Source organism: Aricia agestis, chromosome 8 (genome assembly GCF_905147365.1).
Source record: "Aricia agestis chromosome 8, ilAriAges1.1, whole genome shotgun sequence".
Classification (NCBI taxonomy): Eukaryota; Metazoa; Arthropoda; class Insecta; order Lepidoptera; family Lycaenidae; genus Aricia; species Aricia agestis.
The window spans coordinates 17,561,520-17,581,329 of record NC_056413.1 but is presented as its reverse complement, the minus strand read 5'-3'; the positions used below and the strand labels follow the sequence as shown (position 1 = coordinate 17,581,329).

The following is a 19,810-nucleotide window of genomic DNA, read 5'->3' as shown; positions in this document are numbered from 1 at the left end:
GTTTGTTTGAACGCTCTAATCTCAGGAACTGCTGGTCCAATTCGAACAATTATTTCAGTATTAGACAGCCCATTTTATATATTTTAATTTTATCACGCTGAGACTAATAGGAGCTAAGAAATAGAGGAAAATGTGGAAAAAGCGGGGGAATGTATAACGTGAAGGATTATATAGGCTATTTTTTGTGGACCAATTTGTCTGTGTAATTAGATATTTACGTGGGAGAAGCCGCGCGGAAAGTTTAATAATAATATAAAAGTTTCTTATTTATTTATGGATCTAGCAAGCCAATTTTTATCGATTTACTTTATCTCATTTGATTTTCGCCATTTTGGCGCTGATTGCAGAAGTGCGAGGGAAATTAACTAATTGGATAATGCGATCCATAAATATGGAACGTTTGAATACATTTTTTTATTGGGGTGGAATAGGTAAGTTATTTATAAATAATAAAAATATATGTGCGATACTTGAACATTATATTTTATTAGTTACCGTTACACAGTTACAGTCTGTCAAGAAAGAGTAGACGCTGAAATAAATTTTCCAAACATAATCACGATCAAATGGTAGTTTTGTGCCTTGTATTTTCACAGAGAACGTTTGTACACTTCAAATAGTAACGGCAAGCGGTAGTAGCAATTTTCGGACGCCAACCAGGCTTTTTAATTTTTGTCAACCATAATTCCAGTCTTCCTTCGTCAGACGGAAACCTGTCAATTATTTTAAGAGCATAATAATATGTATTTGATAATAAAAGTCGGTTATCGGAGATTTCAATACAATTATTATAGATATCGATAAGTTTTATCGACAGAAAATTCCAGCACTATTGAATTTTGTTGTTTATCAAAAATCGGTAAAACAAAGGTAAATATGTGGTGAATACGGTTTAATAAGATTAGTGCCACATTTTTAAGTGCCTATATTATCAATAAAAGTTTAATATCGTAGAAATGAGCTGTTAAAATCACTTACTTCTGAAATGTAACCCCACATCCCTTTTTGTACCGTGTTTTACATAACATACACCCTTTCATAGTTTAACTATGAACTACCACCACTTACATATATATTATATATATATTACTTAATCGCGTAAAACCTTTTAAAACACTATAAAAACACGAAAACAATTCGAACGATTAAGCCATAGAGAATTAATATAAATACATGGTTACCAATGGTTACGTCAAATTTAGTTCTCGGTCCTAATAATGGGGTCGCTGATTCCGCTTCAAATGGCACAAAAAAAAGTGGGAATCATAGTACTTGTTTAATGGAGATCAGTGCACGTTGCCGAGATCGCACCATAGATAAAGTCTATAGTACCACAATGGATCGCACCAAAACCCTATTTATTTTTTTACTTATCTTAATAATTCAAAATTGTCCTAAAATAAAACAGGGAATATGTAGTTTATGATATTGTCGATCTATTGGCGTGTGTTTCAAATAAAAGCAATTTGTAAATCCTAAGGAGATGCTGAATGTATGCTTGAATTTTAATAAATTGGTTTTACTTTGGAAGCTGATACCATGAGTACAATAAACAAAAATAGAAAATTTAAAACGGGGAAAGGAATGTTACTATACTGAAGATTATTGCTGTATTTTTATTATAACTTTGTAGCTTTCAAATTATGAGTTTATAAGGCTTTAAATACGGTAAATTACGGAATCTCCGTAGGGAAGGCCCTTAAAGAGCTAACAGCAGCGCCCCACTTTGTCGCATTTTTACATCATTTTTAGGTGGTTGCTGGTGTCTACTGTCTACTGTCTAGTCTAGTGAAAAAAAGTATATCAGTTTAGGCGGGAATGTGAAAGAGTGATGTTGTGTTTTTGTATTATTTTCCTAAAATTGTGTTATTGGGGTTTTTAATGCGTAATATTGGTAGGATATTATCCATTAGATATTCGTCATCGTGCACAAGTATAGGAAAGTGATGCAATATCCAGAAACGAGCTATTTTGTGTTCCCTCCAAAACTCCATCGAAAGTTTCATTAAAGCGTCTACCACTTTACTGAATCGACCGACTTGACTGCTTGACTGTATTGACTTTTTATTTCGACTTTGACTAGACTTTTGACCTGACGCGCGTCATATCGTCATGACGATATAAGGAAACGATGCTGAAAATTGTATGCAACAATACTGTTTTCCCGCCATTTATAATACTTGACACTGGCCATGGTTATATAGCTGAAGTGCCAGAATAAGAAAAAAAAAAAGTATTTAAATGTCAATGTCATTGTCAAATGTCACTTGTCAATTAATTCCGGCTACAGCTGCGTTGCCTTGTGTTGATAATGTTGATTGTTGATATTTAATAAATGTGTTTATAAATTAATATTGCACTTTGGAAACAAACAAGTAATTTCTAATCAATTTTAACTCAACCTAACTAAAAAACTTAAAAATGGCTCGCGGCAAAGACAAAAAGAAGTAAGTACTTTTTTGAGGTTAGAACTCGTGTGCATGAAACTTTATGTTTAACTTTGTATTGAATAGTTTTCGTTATTCTCTAAATATAACTCGGTGTCTAATACAATTAATTTTATATGTTTAGACGCAAACTAGAAAAAAAGCAAGAAGGCGACGATGTGCCTAAAAAAATTCCCCATACACTGGAATCCCTACGTGAGAAAGATGAGACTATGCTGGTTAACGTTGACGCAGAGGAACAGGAGGAGGTATGTTATATTACATTTTAAACTCTAGTTGGTGTTACATACTGGGCACAGGTATTGCAATAAAATAAACAGAGCCACGAATTTTCATTGTATTGTTGTTTAAATTGAATATTTCTTTTCTCTCATAGAATGTTTTAAAATTTGAATTACTCCATGTATTGCATTCTTGTTAATAAATAAATTATACCTATTGGCTTATTAAGTTTGTGATCATTTTACAAAACTTTATGAACACTTTTAATTTTCAGGCTCAAAAAGATATGGAATTTGATGAATTATCTTCATATTATGAGAATTCTTATGAACCCAAAGTCTTGATAACTTACTCTGACAATCCTCACACCAAGACTAGAATTTTTGGCAAAGAGCTTATGAGGATCATTCCAAATTCTCTTTCTAGGTATAGGCAGAGGTAATTACACCTTTTATATTTTAATGAGTGTCCTAGAAATTCACCACCTATACTAATATACCTATAATATAGTACCTATAATAATTTTCAATGTTAATAAGATGGTATTTCACATAACATTATTCAAGTAGACTTATATCTTATTGTCAACTCCAAAACCTTTGAACATTTTATACAATTTTAAGCATCTTTTACACAGTAACATAGCCATCATGTTTGCTTTTTTATTTGTATTATAAAGAAGAGAGACTTTTTTGATATTTAGTTCAACATACAAACCTGCAAGTTATCATTGTATATAATATAACATAATAATAATAATATCTATGGACGCTTCACACCATGTCAGTCTGGTCCCGTGCTAAGTACCTAAAGCACTTGTGTTACTGGTACCAGACAACGGTTTTTATTATATATATTTAAGATTTTTATTATATAATACACATCCATGACCCAGGAACTTTGAAAACTTTTTTGTTCCGTCGGTGGGATTCGAACCTGCGAACTCCGGCTTGAGCTACCAACAGCCCACCAACTGAGCCACAGAGGTTGTCGTGTATGAATACAAGGCATGAATATATTTATTTTCAGGTCATCAGTTAAAAGAATAGTTCAATCAGCAATAAGAGAGGAAATGACAGATGTTATAATAATTAATGAGAATCAGAAACAGCCAAATGGATTTCTGCTGATTCACCTGCCCAACGGCCCCACAGCACACTTTAGACTGTCCAGCTGCAAGATCACACCAGAGCTCCGGAAAGATTACAAAGAAATTACACAACATAGACCAGAAGTAAGTGCATTTTAAATATTTATCATAGTTATTTTATTATTATACAGATACTGAATGTTCCAAATTCTGGGCTCTTATTCAGCACTCACAATAGTAGGGGAGGGGAGGGTGCTATTTGTGTAGTCACTCGAGCGTCATGGAGACCTAGTAGGCTTTTTACATTAGGTAAATGTGATAAAAAATAATAAGAGTGTTTATTATTTTAGCGGTGGGTTCAGAGACTGCAGCTATTTTAAAGTTTTGAAAAAGAAAATATATTCAGAAAATTGCTTAGGTTAATTATAAATATATTTTACACAACAAGGACTAAATAATTTAGTTTAGTGAAAAATAAAATATCTGCGAAGCTCAGTTAGGAAAATATAAAGCTTTATTTTCTTATACTTTTAAAATGTCGCTACATGCTTACCTAACCTTTGAATCGTCAGTGCTTTATATGGAAGCTTCTTTGGGGTATACTAAACATCCCCTATCTTAATCTAACAGATCCGATGACATTTCAATATTTAAAAAAAAAATTTAAACCCACCACGTGAGAAATCTGATTTATATACCATGATAACTAGACACAATATTATGTCGGAAGCCTATACAAGCTTAATCTGACACGCTCGAGCTAGTCCCGAAATCCCCTCTTCCCCTCACCAACTACAAGTGCCATACTGCATACAGCCACGAATGTGTCCACCCAAAAAAATTACGTCAGTTTATTCAAGTGTCTAAAGTCTAAACACAACATGCCGAAGCTCCGCGACGGAAGATTTCAAACTGATGATTTTAAATTACCGATGACACACCATGCCGAAATTACGTTGCGTTATATTGTATGCGCGGTTGAAATTGCTGACGTAATCATGCCGAACTTCCGCCGCGGAACTTCGGCGTGGTGTGTTTAGACACTACACGTAATGAAACTTAAGTTTGAAATACCTATTGAATTATGTATAATTTTTATCCTACAACCAGAGAAGTCTAGAACTTTAAATGTATGGTTTGTTGTGTTTCATTTTACTTAACTTTTATTTTAGGTTATACTTAACAACTTTAGCACTAGACTAGGTTTAACAATAGGACGGATGCTCGGCGCCCTGTTTCACTACGAGCCACAGTTCCGAGGTAGAAGAGCTGTCACCTTCCATAACCAACGCGATTATATCTTCTTTAGGCATCATAGGTAAATCTTCATTACTTTTATGCATGCTTACATTTTACTGAGTATTGAAACTCTCTTGTCTATTGAGAATTACAGACTATAAGAACAACTAGAATTGAAGAGAATTTTGTGAGCAATATTTTAAAGCAGAAAGTCTAGAATTACTGTTACTGCTATTACATTATCAGCTTGTTTGAAGGATAACAATTTGGATAGCCTTGTAATTACAAATATCTACTTCAATAAAACATCTTGAATGAGTATGTGCTTACTTTTCAATCCATTTCCCTTTCAACTCATAAAAATATTGTGTTTGTTTTAGGTACGAATTCACAACAGACGGCAAGCGCGCCAAACTAAGGGAGCTCGGGCCACGGTTTACCCTCAAACTGATCTCCCTGCAGCAAGGCACCTTTGACTCCAAACGCGGCGACTACGAATGGATCATAGCAGGCCGCAGACACCAAATGGAAACATCTAGGCGACGATTCTTCTTATAATAAACTTTATTTTAGTAATATCTTTATTTTCTTTCTAAAAATAATGCGTATGTCTCCGAACATTGGTCTACAATAAATAACTCTGATTGAAGAGCTGCCTGCTGCACTAAAGTAGCATGTACAGTCAACGTCGAACATGATTCCTGGATATAGACCAGTGGTACTCAAACTTTTTTGTATCCGGGTCACAAACACCGAACACGTTTTTGTCTTTGTGGGCCATGAACAAAACTTTGGGATGGGTTAAAAATAACGTTCTTAAAAATTGGCGATTTAAAAGTGAAAAAATTTCCACAACTTCGCACTATTTTGCGCGTAAATTGCGTCTTTACGCGAGCCGCTGATAAAGGCATGGATGGCGCGGCAGGCCACTGGTTGAGATTGCTGATATAGAATGATCACAATATACTCGGTAGTCGGCGGCCCGTAGCTTTCACTCATATTGTCATAATGTGTGAGTTGTGACTTTTGACCAGTAAAGCGTGAGTTGTGACAATCGCTGGTATATAGGTACTATGCGAGTTTCTTACGTCGGTTCTTCTCGCCTAGTTAGTTCCCGAACCGGTGGTAGGCATCATGTAGGACATTCTGAAAATATTTATTTTAAATTTATTCAGAAATAAAACAATTTTGATTTTGATTTGATATAGGCAAAGACATCTAATCCAGCTATTCTCAACCCGCGGCTCACGGGCCGCATGCAGCCCGCCGGGACTTTATCTGTGGCCCACGTGATGTTAAACCATTTTGAAATTCACGCCCGCTGGCAAAATAACGTAAGGTGGTCTTGAAAGTTGTCATTTTTTTCCACTTAAATCAAATTATTCATTAATTTTGAATAACGTAATTTTTAACCCTATTTTTTTTTGTGGCCGCCCGCAACACCAACATCAAAACATGTTTGTGGCCCGTATGAAAAAAAGGTCAAGGACCACAGAATTCTAATTCATTCTTCCGTACTAATATAATAATGCGAGTGTCTGTTTGTTACTGTTCTGAAATTTGGTATGGAAATATTGAGTCCTTTGAAAGGCAATAGAATATGTATTTATTGATATCTCGGAAAAATGTACGGTTTCTGCACGATATAAGTATTTTAGCATAATGGAGTTGCGGGCGTCATTAATTAATTTTCTTAGAGCCATTGCAAACAGGGAGACTTATCGTCACGTCTAGTCGCCATGTCAGACGCGGCGTCGTCGTTTGCAATTAGCATCTAGCGTCTTGTCGCCGAGCTGTCGCTGACGCGTGTCGCCTAGTGTGCGCCTATACTAGCAAAGACGTGGCACGTGTACCGTCCTAACTCCTAGCGCTCACAGCGAGACTGACGATGCGCTGTCGCGCGACTGTCGTCGTGTGTGCGCGTGCACAGCGCTACCAGACGCAGCGACTAGTAGCGAGCGCACGCGACTCCCCTAGCTTGTCGTCGCGACTCCGCGACTGACGCCGTGTGCGGAGCTTCGAACAAAATATATGAATATTGTCGGCCCGGCCGTAGCCTGTCCGCCGAGCTGTCGCGTGTCGCCTAGTGTGCGCCCAAGTACACTTTATAAAGCGATTTAAACCAATAAAACGAAAATATATTTATTCCATTTATTTAATATGAGTTATAACTTATAACAGTAATCATTTATTAATGTAACTTTAGATCTCCTCTACTTTCTATGTGGTCTTCAACACTACTCCATGGTCAGGACCTGTTAAAACAAAAAAAATATTACAAAGAAATTCATTATTGTGCAGTAGGTAACTTTGTATTTGTATGTATTTAATTTTAGACTGTAGTGTATCTATATAATAGGGATAGTGTTAATCACTAGCCCTGCAGTTTGGACCACCCTAATCTCGTGCTCAGTATACTACGAGTACCACATCACATAGTACTCATATAGGATCACTGGCACTAAGTACAATACAGCTTATACAAGGCTATTTTGACTCGTCAGAACTAGTGCCGCCATGTAGTTAAAACATACTAAGTAATTGTAAGTATATAGTTTTTCCATATTTTAACTGCAAAATCATTTTGTTCTGTTTAAGAAAATGGTTGACAAAAGAAAAATTACCGTTTATTTAATGCACTGTATCTCTTATTTTTCTTTTCTGCACACCAAACTGCATCATTAGAACCTGTAAAGCCATATTGTTTAATATCGATCAAAATAATGAGAAATAAGAATTTAATCGCAATTAAATCAGACGCGATGGTTGGTCAACATGGTGTTTTGGGTTCTCTCTGTTGAGGGAGACCTGATAGGTCATATCATCATATAAAATTATACCTGTTTTGTATTTGGCAGTAAAATTTAAAAATGAATTATTACCATGAACAGTCTTCTTCCCAGTTGTACTTCTGGTGTCATCATTGAACTGTATCTTTTGCCACAACCTAAAACCAAATTTGAAAATTAGTAACATGCATGAGGGTTTTTAGGTTGAGATTTTTTTTTTAATTAATCAGACGCGATGGTTGGTCAACATGGTTGTTTGGGTTCTCTCTGTTGAGGGAGACCTGATAGGTCATGTCATCATGAAAAATAATACTAAAAACAATAATTGTATGATATTTAAATAATTACCTCAACTTTGATGTCAGTTGTCTTCTATTTCCATAACCTTAATGTCAGTTCTAGGTTCAGCCGCGTCTATAACAAAAATTCTATGTTAATAAAAGTTCAATTCATTATTAAAACAATATTGCTATTCAGAATCAGACGCGATGGTTGGTCACCATGGTGGTTTGGGTTCTCTCTGTTGAGGGAGACCTGATAGGTCATGTCATCATATTAAAGTAACTAGACTCAAAAGTTGTAAAATAAGACAATATTAAAAAAAATACCTTTAATTTATATTGTAGTTTTATCTTCTTGTCTAATCCAGAGTCTACCTCCTGAAACAAAAAAATGCATGTTGTAAAAGGGAACAACCACTATGAAAGTTTGGAGAGTAAATTAATAAAATCAGTGTGGATAGTTATGTTAACAGCATCAGAATCAGATGTCCCTATCTGGAATCATCATTATAAGTTAATTATTTAAACATATAAAATTCTCTAACAACAAAAAGAAAGATAAGCATACCATAAAAATATGTTGATGATAATATATCCTAAATGTCATGTGGTTCATTTTGTATAAAACATGTACCTGTAACACAAAAAACTAATTATAAAATGGTTCAGAAAGGTTATATTAAATTTGTTTCAAACATAATTCAGATAGGAGCGAAAGACAATGCAGTATACATCAAAGTTACTCAGATGAACTATGAAATCATCATGTCAAAGTTATAGCAACAACTCATTAAAACATTCATGAGATACATACCATTTCCATCATGGTACTGTGGTCTGTGAGAAGGCACTAATTCTGATGCAGCTTCAACAAACTGGGGACAAAAAGAGGAAAATACTGTATGTATTTGATAGTATTTTACATAAAATTTACATTGTTTCTGTTGATAAATCAGTGTGGATAGTTATGTTAACATCATCAGAATCAGATGTCCCTATCTGGAATCATCACATTATAAAACTGATAAAATTAAATTAATAGTGTAAAAATTTTTAACTCACCATGGTGCTGCATCATTTAGCTATCTTTGCGGTAAAACTTTGAGATAGGTACCTAGAAACAAAGAAAAATGTTTATAGCAAGTTCATAAACATTACTACATAAATTATGTTCATAGTACAAATCAGATAGGAGCGAAAGACAATGCAGTATACATCAAAGTCAATCAGATGAACTATGGTCTCATCATTTAGTGCTACAAGTTCTTTTAAGCAATTATATTGTACTTAAGTGCAAATAGATGATATAACTACAAAAAACAAGTGTCTAAAACTAACTACTTTTTTCATGCTTTAATATTATTATTTCATCATAACAAGCCTAAAGTTATTTATAAAAGAAAATTACCTAAGCTAAAACCTTGTCTCCCAGGAAATACCTGTTAAAATGGAGACAATGACAAGTTATTACAAATCATTATAAGTGTGATGTGTAGAATGTTTAAATATTAGGGATCAGTAGCATATTGCAAATTCACATCAGACCTCACAATCAGGTGCCCTAGAAGACAATTTTGAAACAAATAAAAAGCAAACCTAGCCAGAATGACTAGGTGTAGTAATTAATTACATATTAAACCAGTAATTTAATGAAAAAGTGTCCCTACTCTAAAGTGTAACCCGTTGTGAGGCAACTGAAGGTTTTCAGCTGCACTGCGCTGTCATCATTTGACAAAATGCAGATTTACGGCCGTTCCCAATATTTGATGTATCTCTGGTTTCGCCCTACTAGAGATAGGAATAGCTCACATTAGACATTAGAGACATATATTTTATGTTAATTGTGAGCTATTCCTATCTCTAGTAGGGCAAAACGAGAGATAGATCAAATATTGGGAACAGCCGTTAATGATAAAAAATACCATAGAAGTTGATCTTACCTTTTTTTGATTTGTGAGTTAGCCTTTTTGTAACATTGTCCATGTTCTGTAACAATAATAATTAGTTTAAAAAAATGGCTCTGGATAACAATAAAACTCTAGTTTAGTAATCATGTTCAGCTAGAGCTAATATACATGCAAATCATCTTTATCAATGGTTAGCACTTATCATCATGTAGAGAAAGTTATAAAATCTGCAATACTGTAGAATTTAGTAAGTACGAAAGTGTTAAATATCCAAATAGCTCACCATTCACTTGTCAGGTTTTCTATATTTTCCCTGGACAAAGATACGGGGTACATCGATTCCCTCCTTGAAGTTGACAGTGCGACGCTGGACGTAGGTGTTTGAAAGGACTTCAAATCCAGCCTCCACAAATAGTTTCTCAAGCTCCTCTTCCGTGAAGTAGTAGCTCCTGAAAAAAGTAAGGTTATGTTGGCGACACTTTGTAACTATGTATGTGTTTTAAGTTTTATAATGATAGATGAAATTTATCTGTACCTTGTGCCATCCTGCCGCATATAGAAGTTCTCAGCTATCTTGTGTCCCGCCTTGAACCGCAGTTGAGCCATGTCGTAACGACCGTAGTCTCGAAAGAACAGAATCCCGCCGGGGCGGAGCGCGCGGTGCGCCACGCTCGCCACCTGCGCCCACATGTTGGGGTGTATGGCCGACAGCACGAATATCAAGCTCGCCATGTCCGCAGACCCCATTTCCATGTTCTCGAACAAGTTATCAGTAGTCAAATCGGCGCAGAACGCCTTTATTCTACTCTCGTCGTACAACTTGTTCGCTTTGACAAAATCTACCGCACGTGGTGAAAAATCACAAGCGTAGAAGAAAAAATTTGAGAAACCCTCTTCGATTAGCGGAAATATCATGTTCCCGACGCCGCAGCCGAGCTCCAAATATACTATTCGCTTGTCGGGGTCAAAGTTTATCAGCTCTTGAAACTCACGTGTTGTCCAGTGCCGGTCTCGAAAGAACTTTGTCTCGTTCCGCTTGTAAAAGATGTCCCAATGCCGTTTAGCTTCTTTTTCCAGGCGAGCAGCCTTGGTTTCGGGTATTACCAGTGAATTCTGGGCTTCGAGACGTTGTTTCTCTTCATCTGTGAGCTCTTTTAAACGGTGAACAAAAACGTCTCCGTTGGAACCCACGTACTCATCCGATTCCATCTTTCGTAAACAAGCTTATTTTATCTTATTTTAACCACACATGTTTGATGACTACTTTTTTCTACTTTTGCACACTTGTATTTTGTAATTTAAATTGGTTTTATTTCAAGAAATACCAAAAGTAAGTCCTGCACTAAACACAATTTGATTGAAAATGAAATTTTGAAAAGTGTCAACTTGACAAATGACATGTAGTTATGACAGCCAGCCAATGACAGCCTTACTTTTTTTTAGTAAAAGAAAATAAGGCAAAACAAAAATCATACAGTGTTCATAATATTCAATAAAACCTTTCAATTTTCAAATAAATCTAAGGCCCTGACCTTAAATTATACAAGTACGCGTACTTGTATGGAGGTCAGCGGGGCTAAAATGGTCGCTTTGGAGAATCATATGTATATTGAATCATAATTTATGATTCATTTTTAAACTCCACTTTGCGTGCAATTCATATAGTGATTCGCTTCGATTATTGACTGGTCGCCGCGCGCGGCCAATCATTAATCTAAGTGAATCACTATATGAATTGCATGCAAAGTGGAGTTTAAAAATTAATCATATTATGATTAATTATATGATTCTCCAAAGCGACCATTTTAGCCCCGCAGTGATTTAAAGGGAATTAGAAAAAAGGGATGGGATGACACTACGATGTTGCCACGTTTTAATTTCTTCACTATTATGCCAGACTTACTACTACAAAAGGAAAGGAGCTATTAAACGCTATAAACGAGATAAATTGCAAAGTTATATCAACAGGAAAGCCTACATACTGGCCTACAGATCCCAATAAAATTCCTGACTTAATTGATTTCTTCATATACAAAAATATATCATCCAATTTCCTACGAATCGAGGAAGGCTTTGATATGAGTTCGGATCACTCATCCATAATTCTGACGTTTAGTGAGAAAATCATAATAACAGAACGCCCTCTCACGCTTGTAAATAAAAACACGGACTGGGACAGCTTTAAGTTAGATCTAGAACATACCATAAACCTTAAGGTTCCCCTTAAAACTCCAGAACAATTGGATCTAGATGTAAGAGAATTTGTAAAAAATATACAAAATTGTGCGTGGAATAATACACCCATTACTAGCAGAAAAATAAAAGGAAATTGCTACCCAATAGAAATAAGGCAACTTATAGCAGAGAAAAGGAAAACGAGAAAGAAGTGGCAAGTGTCTAGATGCCCTACTATAAAAAAAGAGCTTAATAATCTCACAAAAAAACTCAGGCGGGAAATCACGAACTTCAACGAAAACAGCATAAACACATACCTCTCTCAACTAACTAACGATCGTTCAACAGAATACTCGTTATGGAAAGCAACAAAAGGACTTAAAAAGCCCATTGCCCAAATACCTCCCATCAAAACAGCAAATGGGAACTGGGCTATAAGCAGCGAACAGAAAGCAGCTACGTTTGCAGAACATCTAGAGGAAATCTTTCAACCAAATATAGAATTAGATCAACAACCTATCTTAGAAGAAAATTTAGAAGATTTATCGTCAGATGAGCCTAATATAAAACTTGTCACCCCAAGAGAAGTTAAAAGTGAGATAAAAAAGCTAAGCCTGAAAAAAACTCCTGGATTCGATCTTATCACAGGAGAAGTTTTGCGAAACTTGCCACCAAAGGCAATAGTAAAACTAACTACGCACATAAATGCCGCATTAAGACTCAAATACGTACCTGATATGTGGAAAGTAGCAGAAGTCATAATGCTGCCAAAACCTGGGAAACCACCACACGAAACAAAATCCTATAGGCCAATCTCTCTATTACCTATTATGTCAAAACTATTCGAGAAGCTTCTTCTTAAACGCTTAAAACCTGTACTAGAAGAAAGAAAATTAATTCCAGACTATCAATTTGGCTTTAGAGAAAAACACTCTACGACTGACCAAGTTCACAGAATAACTGCAATAATAGAAAAAGCACTAGAGGAAAACAAAGTCTGCATGACAGTGTTTTTGGACGTCGCGCAGGCTTTTGATAAGGTTTGGCATGAGGGACTAATTAAAAAAATACGGAAACTGCTCCCAAAACAGTTTGCAGATATCTTAGAGTCTTACCTATTTCAAAGAATGTTTATGGTGAGACAAGATGAAGCATACTCAGAGCTGAAACATATAAAAGCTGGAGTACCTCAAGGAAGTGTCTTAGGCCCGGTCCTGTACCTACTTTACACTTCAGATATTCCAAAAATAGAAAACAGCACCATTGCGACCTTTGCAGATGACACAGCAATAATGGCTACAGGTGACACTCAAGCAGAAGCAGTGAAAAAAGTTCAGAAAGCTATTAACACCATATATGACTGGACAAAAAAGTGGCGAATAAAGCTAAATGAAACAAAATCAGTACATGTTGATTTTACGAATAAAAGACCAAACTATAACCCGGTATACATTAACAATACTGCTATACCGCACGAAAGCACCGCCAAATATCTCGGCATGACACTGGACTCCAAGCTTCGCTGGAAAGCTCATGTTAAAAAGAAGCGCGATGACTTGGAGCTTCGCTACAGGAAAATGCATTGGCTGATTGGGAAAGAGTCATCCCTATCCATTAGTAACAAAATACTCTTGTATAAACAAGTCCTTATGCCCGTATGGACTTATGGTATTCAGCTATGGGGATGTACCAAAAAGACTAATACCATGATGATACAAAGATTTCAAAACAAAGTACTTAGATGCATTGTAAATGCACCCTGGTACATTAGAAACGAAGACCTACACCGGGACCTTAACGTGGACATGGTCTCTACAGTTATAAAAAGATACGCCGAAGCTCACGAAAAGAGACTTCACCATCACGTGAATGTCGAGGCCATCCAGCTCCTCGACAACACGGACTTAGTTAGAAGACTGAAAAGGACAAAACCTCTTGAGTTAGTGTATTAGTGTTAAAATCAGTGTAAAAGACCTAAAGTGACTGTGATGAACACAAACAATAGTGTGTATTCTCCTTTATAGAGACTTTAAGAAAGTGTTGATGGACACAATCTTAGTTAACTCTACTTAGCAGATTAAGTCAATGTAAAATTACTTATTAGTCTTAGTTAGGCTAGATTGTAATAATTATGAAATACCTATACAGGTATTTTATGTATAAAAAAAAAAAAAAAAAAAAAACTATTATGCCAGACTATACCTGATGAAATTTGAAAAGGAATGCTTTGTTATAAAATGGTTTGCAAATAATGAACCCTTGAAATATTCGTTGTTGTTCTTGAACAATATTCGTTTTAATACTGTTTTCGAAATAAATTAGCTTTTATTCATATAAAAAATCGTAATATTATATTGATTATTGCCAGTTGATGACAGCTTTTTTACAAAGTGAATAGGCTGTATAAGTTTCACATCACACACATGACTTATATAATACAACAACATACAATCAATTCTAAAATGTACTGGCTTCTTCAACCTTATCCATATATTCATTGGAAACCGTTTGTCATATCTGCGGCTTGAGTATGTTTATTTCGTTTCCTCTAAACTGGTAAGCTTTGAAGTCGCACACTTTTAGACCATCACGGTAGAGGTACATTCGGAGGCAGGTATCACAGAAGAATGCTGGGTCGAACGGTATTCGGGTGCAGCCGGCGACGACCCATCGCGCCCCGAACTCCGCGCACGTCGTGCAGTACAGCGTTTGATTCTGCGCGACCGCGGTGTGTAGAGGGTAATGCGACTCCAACAACGGATCCGCTGCACCGAGCAGACGGATCTCCGAGAACACGAACATGTGCTCGCACGAGCCCTGGTGTATGTACACCTGAAAATATATACAAAAAAAGTTAATATTTCAAGTTCAAATCTAATATAATCATCAAAGACAGAAGAGACATAAGGTCTGCCCCTGCGACGCACGTTGCGGACGCCGAATGTTTGAGTACCATGTCACTCTAAACTAGTCCCATTGATTTGCACGTCCATGTCCGCATCTGCACTCGACTAAAGATTATGAAGATACAAAGTGCTAAGTATAAGCACAGTTTACCATTAACATTTTTTCTTTGCTAAGAAACTGTTTTTAGTACATTCATGTTAAAAAAAGACGACGTAGAAACGCATACATGAATCATCAATCATTGTATAATTCGTGCACCAATATTATATACTTAATATGAAATATAAATATATTATTGCTATCGCGTTTCCATAGGTACGGTATAGGACCGCGATAGTAAGTAATAATTCTCCTTTGAGCCAGTCCACATGCGTCAGCGTTGCGTCGACGTAGCGCTACCGTTTGACGCATACCCGGCCACACGGGCGCTGCGCCATCGCAACGTTATTACGAAGCAGTCTTAACGTCAACACCCCCTCCCGCTTCGTCTCGGGGGCTGCTGTCCGTCATGTGTGCGTTGCGACGACGCAGCGCGCCGTGTGGACTGGCTCTAAGGAGCTAACTCACATCAGGGTGTCCCAGTCGCACGCGCAGCTGGTCCAGCCTAACGCTGAGGCTCCGTTTGGGGAAGGTGCCGAGCTTGCGCTGCACCGCCCACGCGCGCACCGGCGACGACGTATCGTGGCAGCCCGTGCGTTCGTCCACGTAGAACACGTTGTTTATAAACAGGAAGCCAGATGGAAACATCTCCTGTGGAAAATCAATGTGTGATAAACCAATATGTGGAAAAGCAATATTAATACCTCGATCGTGGGAATCGCAAACAAAATAGATTTTCAATTGTTATGCGACAGGCGGGTGCCACTTGGGGATTGATGGGTTAATGACCAAAGCCACATATCAAACAAGTATATTACAAGTTTTAATCTCTTAAATTTAAATTTCTTGATTCCAAGATGATTTAAGTTTGCATTAAAGTTAAGACAGTTAAGTTTATAATATTAAAAAATTACTTCTCAATATCTCTTTCCCCTGTTTTCACCAATAACCTCCTAATTCTAAGTATTCCCTAGCGGGTATATCTTCTAGGGTCATATATCTCATGAGACAAACACGTTTTTGAAAAAACTTGTTTTACAAAAGTCCTTGCACCTTTCTAAAGGATATGACGTATTATGTATCCTTAATGGCCGCTAAGGAACACTTATTAGAGGAGGCGATTGGTGAAAACAGGGGAAAGAGATAATGAGAAGTTGTTTTTTTAATGTAAACTTAACTGTCTTAACTTACAGTTAAGAAGGGATTCTTCTTTCAAATTAAAGTTAAGAAGGGATTTGGTGGCGCGTTGGTAGCTCAAGCCGGGGGTCGCGGGTTCGAATCCCGCCGACGGAACAAAAAGTTTTTCAAAGTTCCTGGGTCATGGATGTGTATTAAATATGTGTATCATATAATAAAAAATCTTAAATATATGTATAGTATAAAAAGTATTAAATATAATATCCGTTGTCTGGTACCTGTAACACAAGTCCTTCAGGTACTTACCACGGGGCCAGACTGACGTGGTGTGAAGCGTTGATAGATATTATTATTATTATTATTATTATTTGTAATTTACCTTAGCTGTGGAAGTTTGAACAGCTTCTGGATTGTTGGATAAATCTGTGCGCATGCTGGCATCATTAGCGCACACAATCCTGTCCCTTAGCTCTGTGAGAGTTTGTCGTCCCAGGAGAACTATGTCATTGTTGAATATAGAATGCCTTGTTGTTTGTTGCTGCTATAAAAAGATTTTGATGTAACATTTCTTGATACTTGAAGCTTACAGATTCTTAGTTTATGAGAAGTAAATAAAAAAATCGGCCAAGTGCGAGTTGGACTCGCGCACGAATGTAATCATTTCAGGTGTCTACCTGTTGCAGTCTTGGATATTGAGCAAAAAAATTGCAAAAAAAATCATGTTTGTTGTATGGGAACCACCGTTAAATATTTATTTTATTTTGTTTTTAGTATTTGTTGTTATAGCGGCAATAGAAATACATAATCTGTGAAAATTTCAACTCTTAAGCTATTACGGTTCTCGAGTTACAGCCTGGATGAACAGACATTGAAGTCTTAGTAATAGATGGTAATAGGGTCCCATATTTACCCTTTGGGTAAGGAACCCTAAAAAGGACAATTGGAAAATTTCTTCCATTGGCATGGTGACTGGTCTGTACACCATACAATCCAAAAGTACATAATAATATAAAAAGCTGAAATTGCTGTTGCCTCAACTCACAAGGGCGCCGGCACGATGCGGTATGTTTTTCATTTGTAGGCTGAAAAATATGATACGTCGCCACCTTTCGGCCCTAAAGTTCTGTATGCCTAATCTACTAGTTTTACAAACAATTCATTTTCTTAGCTAGGAACTAAGTAATTTTTAAGAAACACACTATAATATTACAACACAAAGTAAGGTAAGGCTGTGGAATAAAACCAGTGTGGTGTAAATAGTTACTACAATATTTTATGTATTTAAAAGAGATTTAGTAGGTACTTACTGGCTTGTCCTTAATTGTAGATTCAAATGGACGATACACTCTTATCCTGTAGAGAATATCAACTCCTGGTTCCAATGGCTTACCATTCTTATCATCACAATCCTGAAATTATGAAATGATCTAAGGTATTATAAGAATATAATTATGCAAGCAAAATAATCAAAATAGTAGGAGTTCATTTTAATCTAATTTATTTTATTTATCTTTGTATTCCTGCAGGTGAAGGTATTTGAAATATCAATAAGAAATAATCACTTACAGCAGTGACTTCAGTTGGAGTAGGGAGGAATCTGACTCCCCTATACTTCAGTGTCCTAGTGAACAGGTTCCTTGTGTCTCTATTTATTCTCATCTTCAACTTCTTCACGGTGAACAAATTGTCGCCCGGACCATCTAGATTCGCTATATCCTCCCGTGTGGCAGATAATGGGATGTGCGATGGATAATTACAATCCATTACAATTTCATCTCCAGTTTTTAAGTGACTGGGACTATAAAAAAGTTAATTCCATTTATTATGGTTAAAAAACTAAGTGTTAATTCTATTACATAAGTAATTTTTAATTTTTATTAAACAAGAAATTACCTGCATGATCTAGCCAGTTTAACAAACTCGTCATCATTTAATGCACCCCCAACGAACTCTCGTATTTTATTAAGACTAAATTCTTTAAGGTGGTCATTAGACTTAGGTCTTCCGTGAATTGGCAAAAACTTGAAGGCCTGCGGGAGATTACGAGCAATAATGGGAGGTGTTACATTGTTGCCTTTAACATTGTACAACTTGGGGCCAGTGACGGGTGCGAAAAGCTCGATTTTTGTGTTCTGGTTTGCTTTGCGCTGTTCTGGGCCTGTTGAGCTACTATCTATAACTGGCACTTCAATTTTAATACCAGCCGACTCGGTTGAGGGCCCCGGGTTATTTGGTTCCTCTGTCACAGTGTTCTGCGTAGCTTCCTCCATTATCTTCACAATATAAATTAAAATTGTACCTTTTTTACGCTGGTATAAGTGATAATATAGTGTGATTTATGTGAACATTTGCAGTGCATTCATGCAATAGAAACAACACACACTCCTTTAAAAGTTATTAACAGCTATATCATATGTTTTCATATATTGCTTATATGCGCAAAATTTTTAATTAATTCTGTTGAAATATATTGAAAAAACTTGGCAAAAACATTCAAATCCCCATTGTTTTGAAATCAAAGAGAATAATTTATTGTTTTGAATTTACCACAGACCAAGAAGAGATACTACGTATGAATTTACCAAATTTGATGTTGGTTTGACGTTTATTTAATTGACAAAATATGACAACAGTTTTTTTTTGTCTTCTAATGGCACTTCGGCTATAACCATGGCCAGTGTCGAGTATTCCCGCCATAACATATGGCGGGAAAACAATATTCTTTAATACAATTTTTTCTATATTATCGTCAAGTCAGTCAGGTCTAAAGTCTAGTCAAAGTCTAAGTATAAAGTCAACGATGGAGTTTTGGAAATTTTAGGAAAATAATATAAAAACACAACATCACCATTTCACATTCCTGGCAAAACTCCCAACAGTATTTTTAACCGACTTCCAAAAAGGAGGAGGCTGTGGAGACTTTTTTTCAATTTAATTTGATTGAAAGTCACAATCCGGGGCAAGGCAGACAAAGCAAGCCGAAAATAAATAAATCCGAATGGATAAGGAAATAGCCGAACAAATTCATTTTCTTAGTTTAAAATTAGGCTATTTTCGTATCCGTTCGGTCCGCCCTGCCTGCCCTGCCCTGGGGCAGTTCTGACAAAGAGAATATAATATATCACTACCGCGGTTTCTACTTTCTATCAAGGAGCTTTCTAGTCTCTAGACCCGGGTCACAACCTTTTTTTCATACGGGCCACAAACATGTCTTGGTCTTGGTGTCACGGGCCGCAACAAAAAAATTTTAGGGTTAAAAAATAACGTTCTTCAAAATTAACGACTTGAAAGATGAAAAAGGAAAAAAAATCACGTCTTTCACGACGACTTTACAATGACTTTACATTATTTCACCAATGCAATGGGCGTGAATTTCAAAATGGTTTAAAATCACGCGGGCCACAGATAAAGTCCAGGCCGCGACGAGCCGCATGCGCGGGTTGGGGATAGCGGCTTTGAATTTAGATGCCGAAAACGCTATTAGAGTCTGCGCCGAACAGCGAACTAATTTTATTTG

At 36.4% G+C, this 19,810-nt stretch overlaps 3 protein-coding genes and 2 non-coding genes across 9 annotated transcripts; 1 reads left to right on the top strand and 4 right to left on the bottom strand.

Annotated features, from left to right (window-relative positions):
- The first annotated feature begins 2,284 nt into the window (after positions 1-2,284).
- Positions 2,285-5,576, top strand: LOC121729414 (probable ribosome production factor 1). Its single transcript, XM_042117931.1, has 6 exons — positions 2,285-2,447; positions 2,572-2,695; positions 2,944-3,107; positions 3,699-3,903; positions 4,932-5,077; positions 5,379-5,576. The coding sequence occupies exons 1-6, from the start codon at positions 2,422-2,424 to the stop codon at positions 5,554-5,556; spliced, it is 843 nt and encodes a 280-aa protein (XP_041973865.1). The 5' UTR covers positions 2,285-2,421; the 3' UTR covers positions 5,557-5,576.
- Positions 5,577-7,136: 1,560 nt separating this feature from the next.
- On the bottom strand, positions 7,137-11,332 carry LOC121729415 (tRNA N(3)-methylcytidine methyltransferase METTL6). Of its 4 annotated transcripts, none has more exons than XM_042117932.1 (12): positions 10,511-11,332; positions 10,259-10,424; positions 10,009-10,054; positions 9,477-9,507; positions 9,131-9,182; positions 8,883-8,943; positions 8,637-8,702; positions 8,396-8,446; positions 8,136-8,201; positions 7,881-7,945; positions 7,623-7,686; positions 7,137-7,253 (listed from the first exon to the last, which is right to left on the bottom strand). In XM_042117932.1, the coding sequence occupies exons 1-2, from the start codon at positions 11,182-11,184 to the stop codon at positions 10,262-10,264; spliced, it is 837 nt and encodes a 278-aa protein (XP_041973866.1). In that variant the 5' UTR covers positions 11,185-11,332; the 3' UTR covers positions 7,137-7,253; positions 7,623-7,686; positions 7,881-7,945; positions 8,136-8,201; positions 8,396-8,446; positions 8,637-8,702; positions 8,883-8,943; positions 9,131-9,182; positions 9,477-9,507; positions 10,009-10,054; positions 10,259-10,261. The 4 variants fall into 4 exon arrangements, with proteins under 4 accessions (XP_041973866.1, XP_041973869.1, XP_041973868.1 ...); XM_042117935.1 differs by having other exon boundaries at positions 8,396-8,439; XM_042117934.1 differs by lacking the exon at positions 7,623-7,686.
- On the bottom strand, positions 8,761-8,844 carry LOC121730016. Its single transcript, XR_006036054.1, has one exon. It is a non-coding gene; the product is annotated as a small nucleolar RNA snR60/Z15/Z230/Z193/J17 (small nucleolar RNA).
- LOC121730015 lies at positions 9,245-9,326 on the bottom strand. The gene has a single exon (XR_006036053.1). It is a non-coding gene; the product is annotated as a small nucleolar RNA snR60/Z15/Z230/Z193/J17 (small nucleolar RNA).
- Positions 11,333-14,564: 3,232 nt separating the features above from the next.
- On the bottom strand, positions 14,565-18,806 carry LOC121729409. Of its 2 annotated transcripts, none has more exons than XM_042117919.1 (6): positions 18,187-18,806; positions 17,860-18,091; positions 17,601-17,702; positions 16,673-16,831; positions 15,625-15,807; positions 14,565-14,982 (listed from the first exon to the last, which is right to left on the bottom strand). In XM_042117919.1, the coding sequence occupies exons 1-6, from the start codon at positions 18,561-18,563 to the stop codon at positions 14,662-14,664; spliced, it is 1,374 nt and encodes a 457-aa protein (XP_041973853.1). In that variant the 5' UTR covers positions 18,564-18,806; the 3' UTR covers positions 14,565-14,661. The 2 variants fall into 2 exon arrangements, with proteins under 2 accessions (XP_041973853.1, XP_041973852.1); XM_042117918.1 differs by having other exon boundaries at positions 16,673-16,834; positions 18,187-18,805.
- Between the last annotated feature and the right edge of the window lie 1,004 nt (positions 18,807-19,810).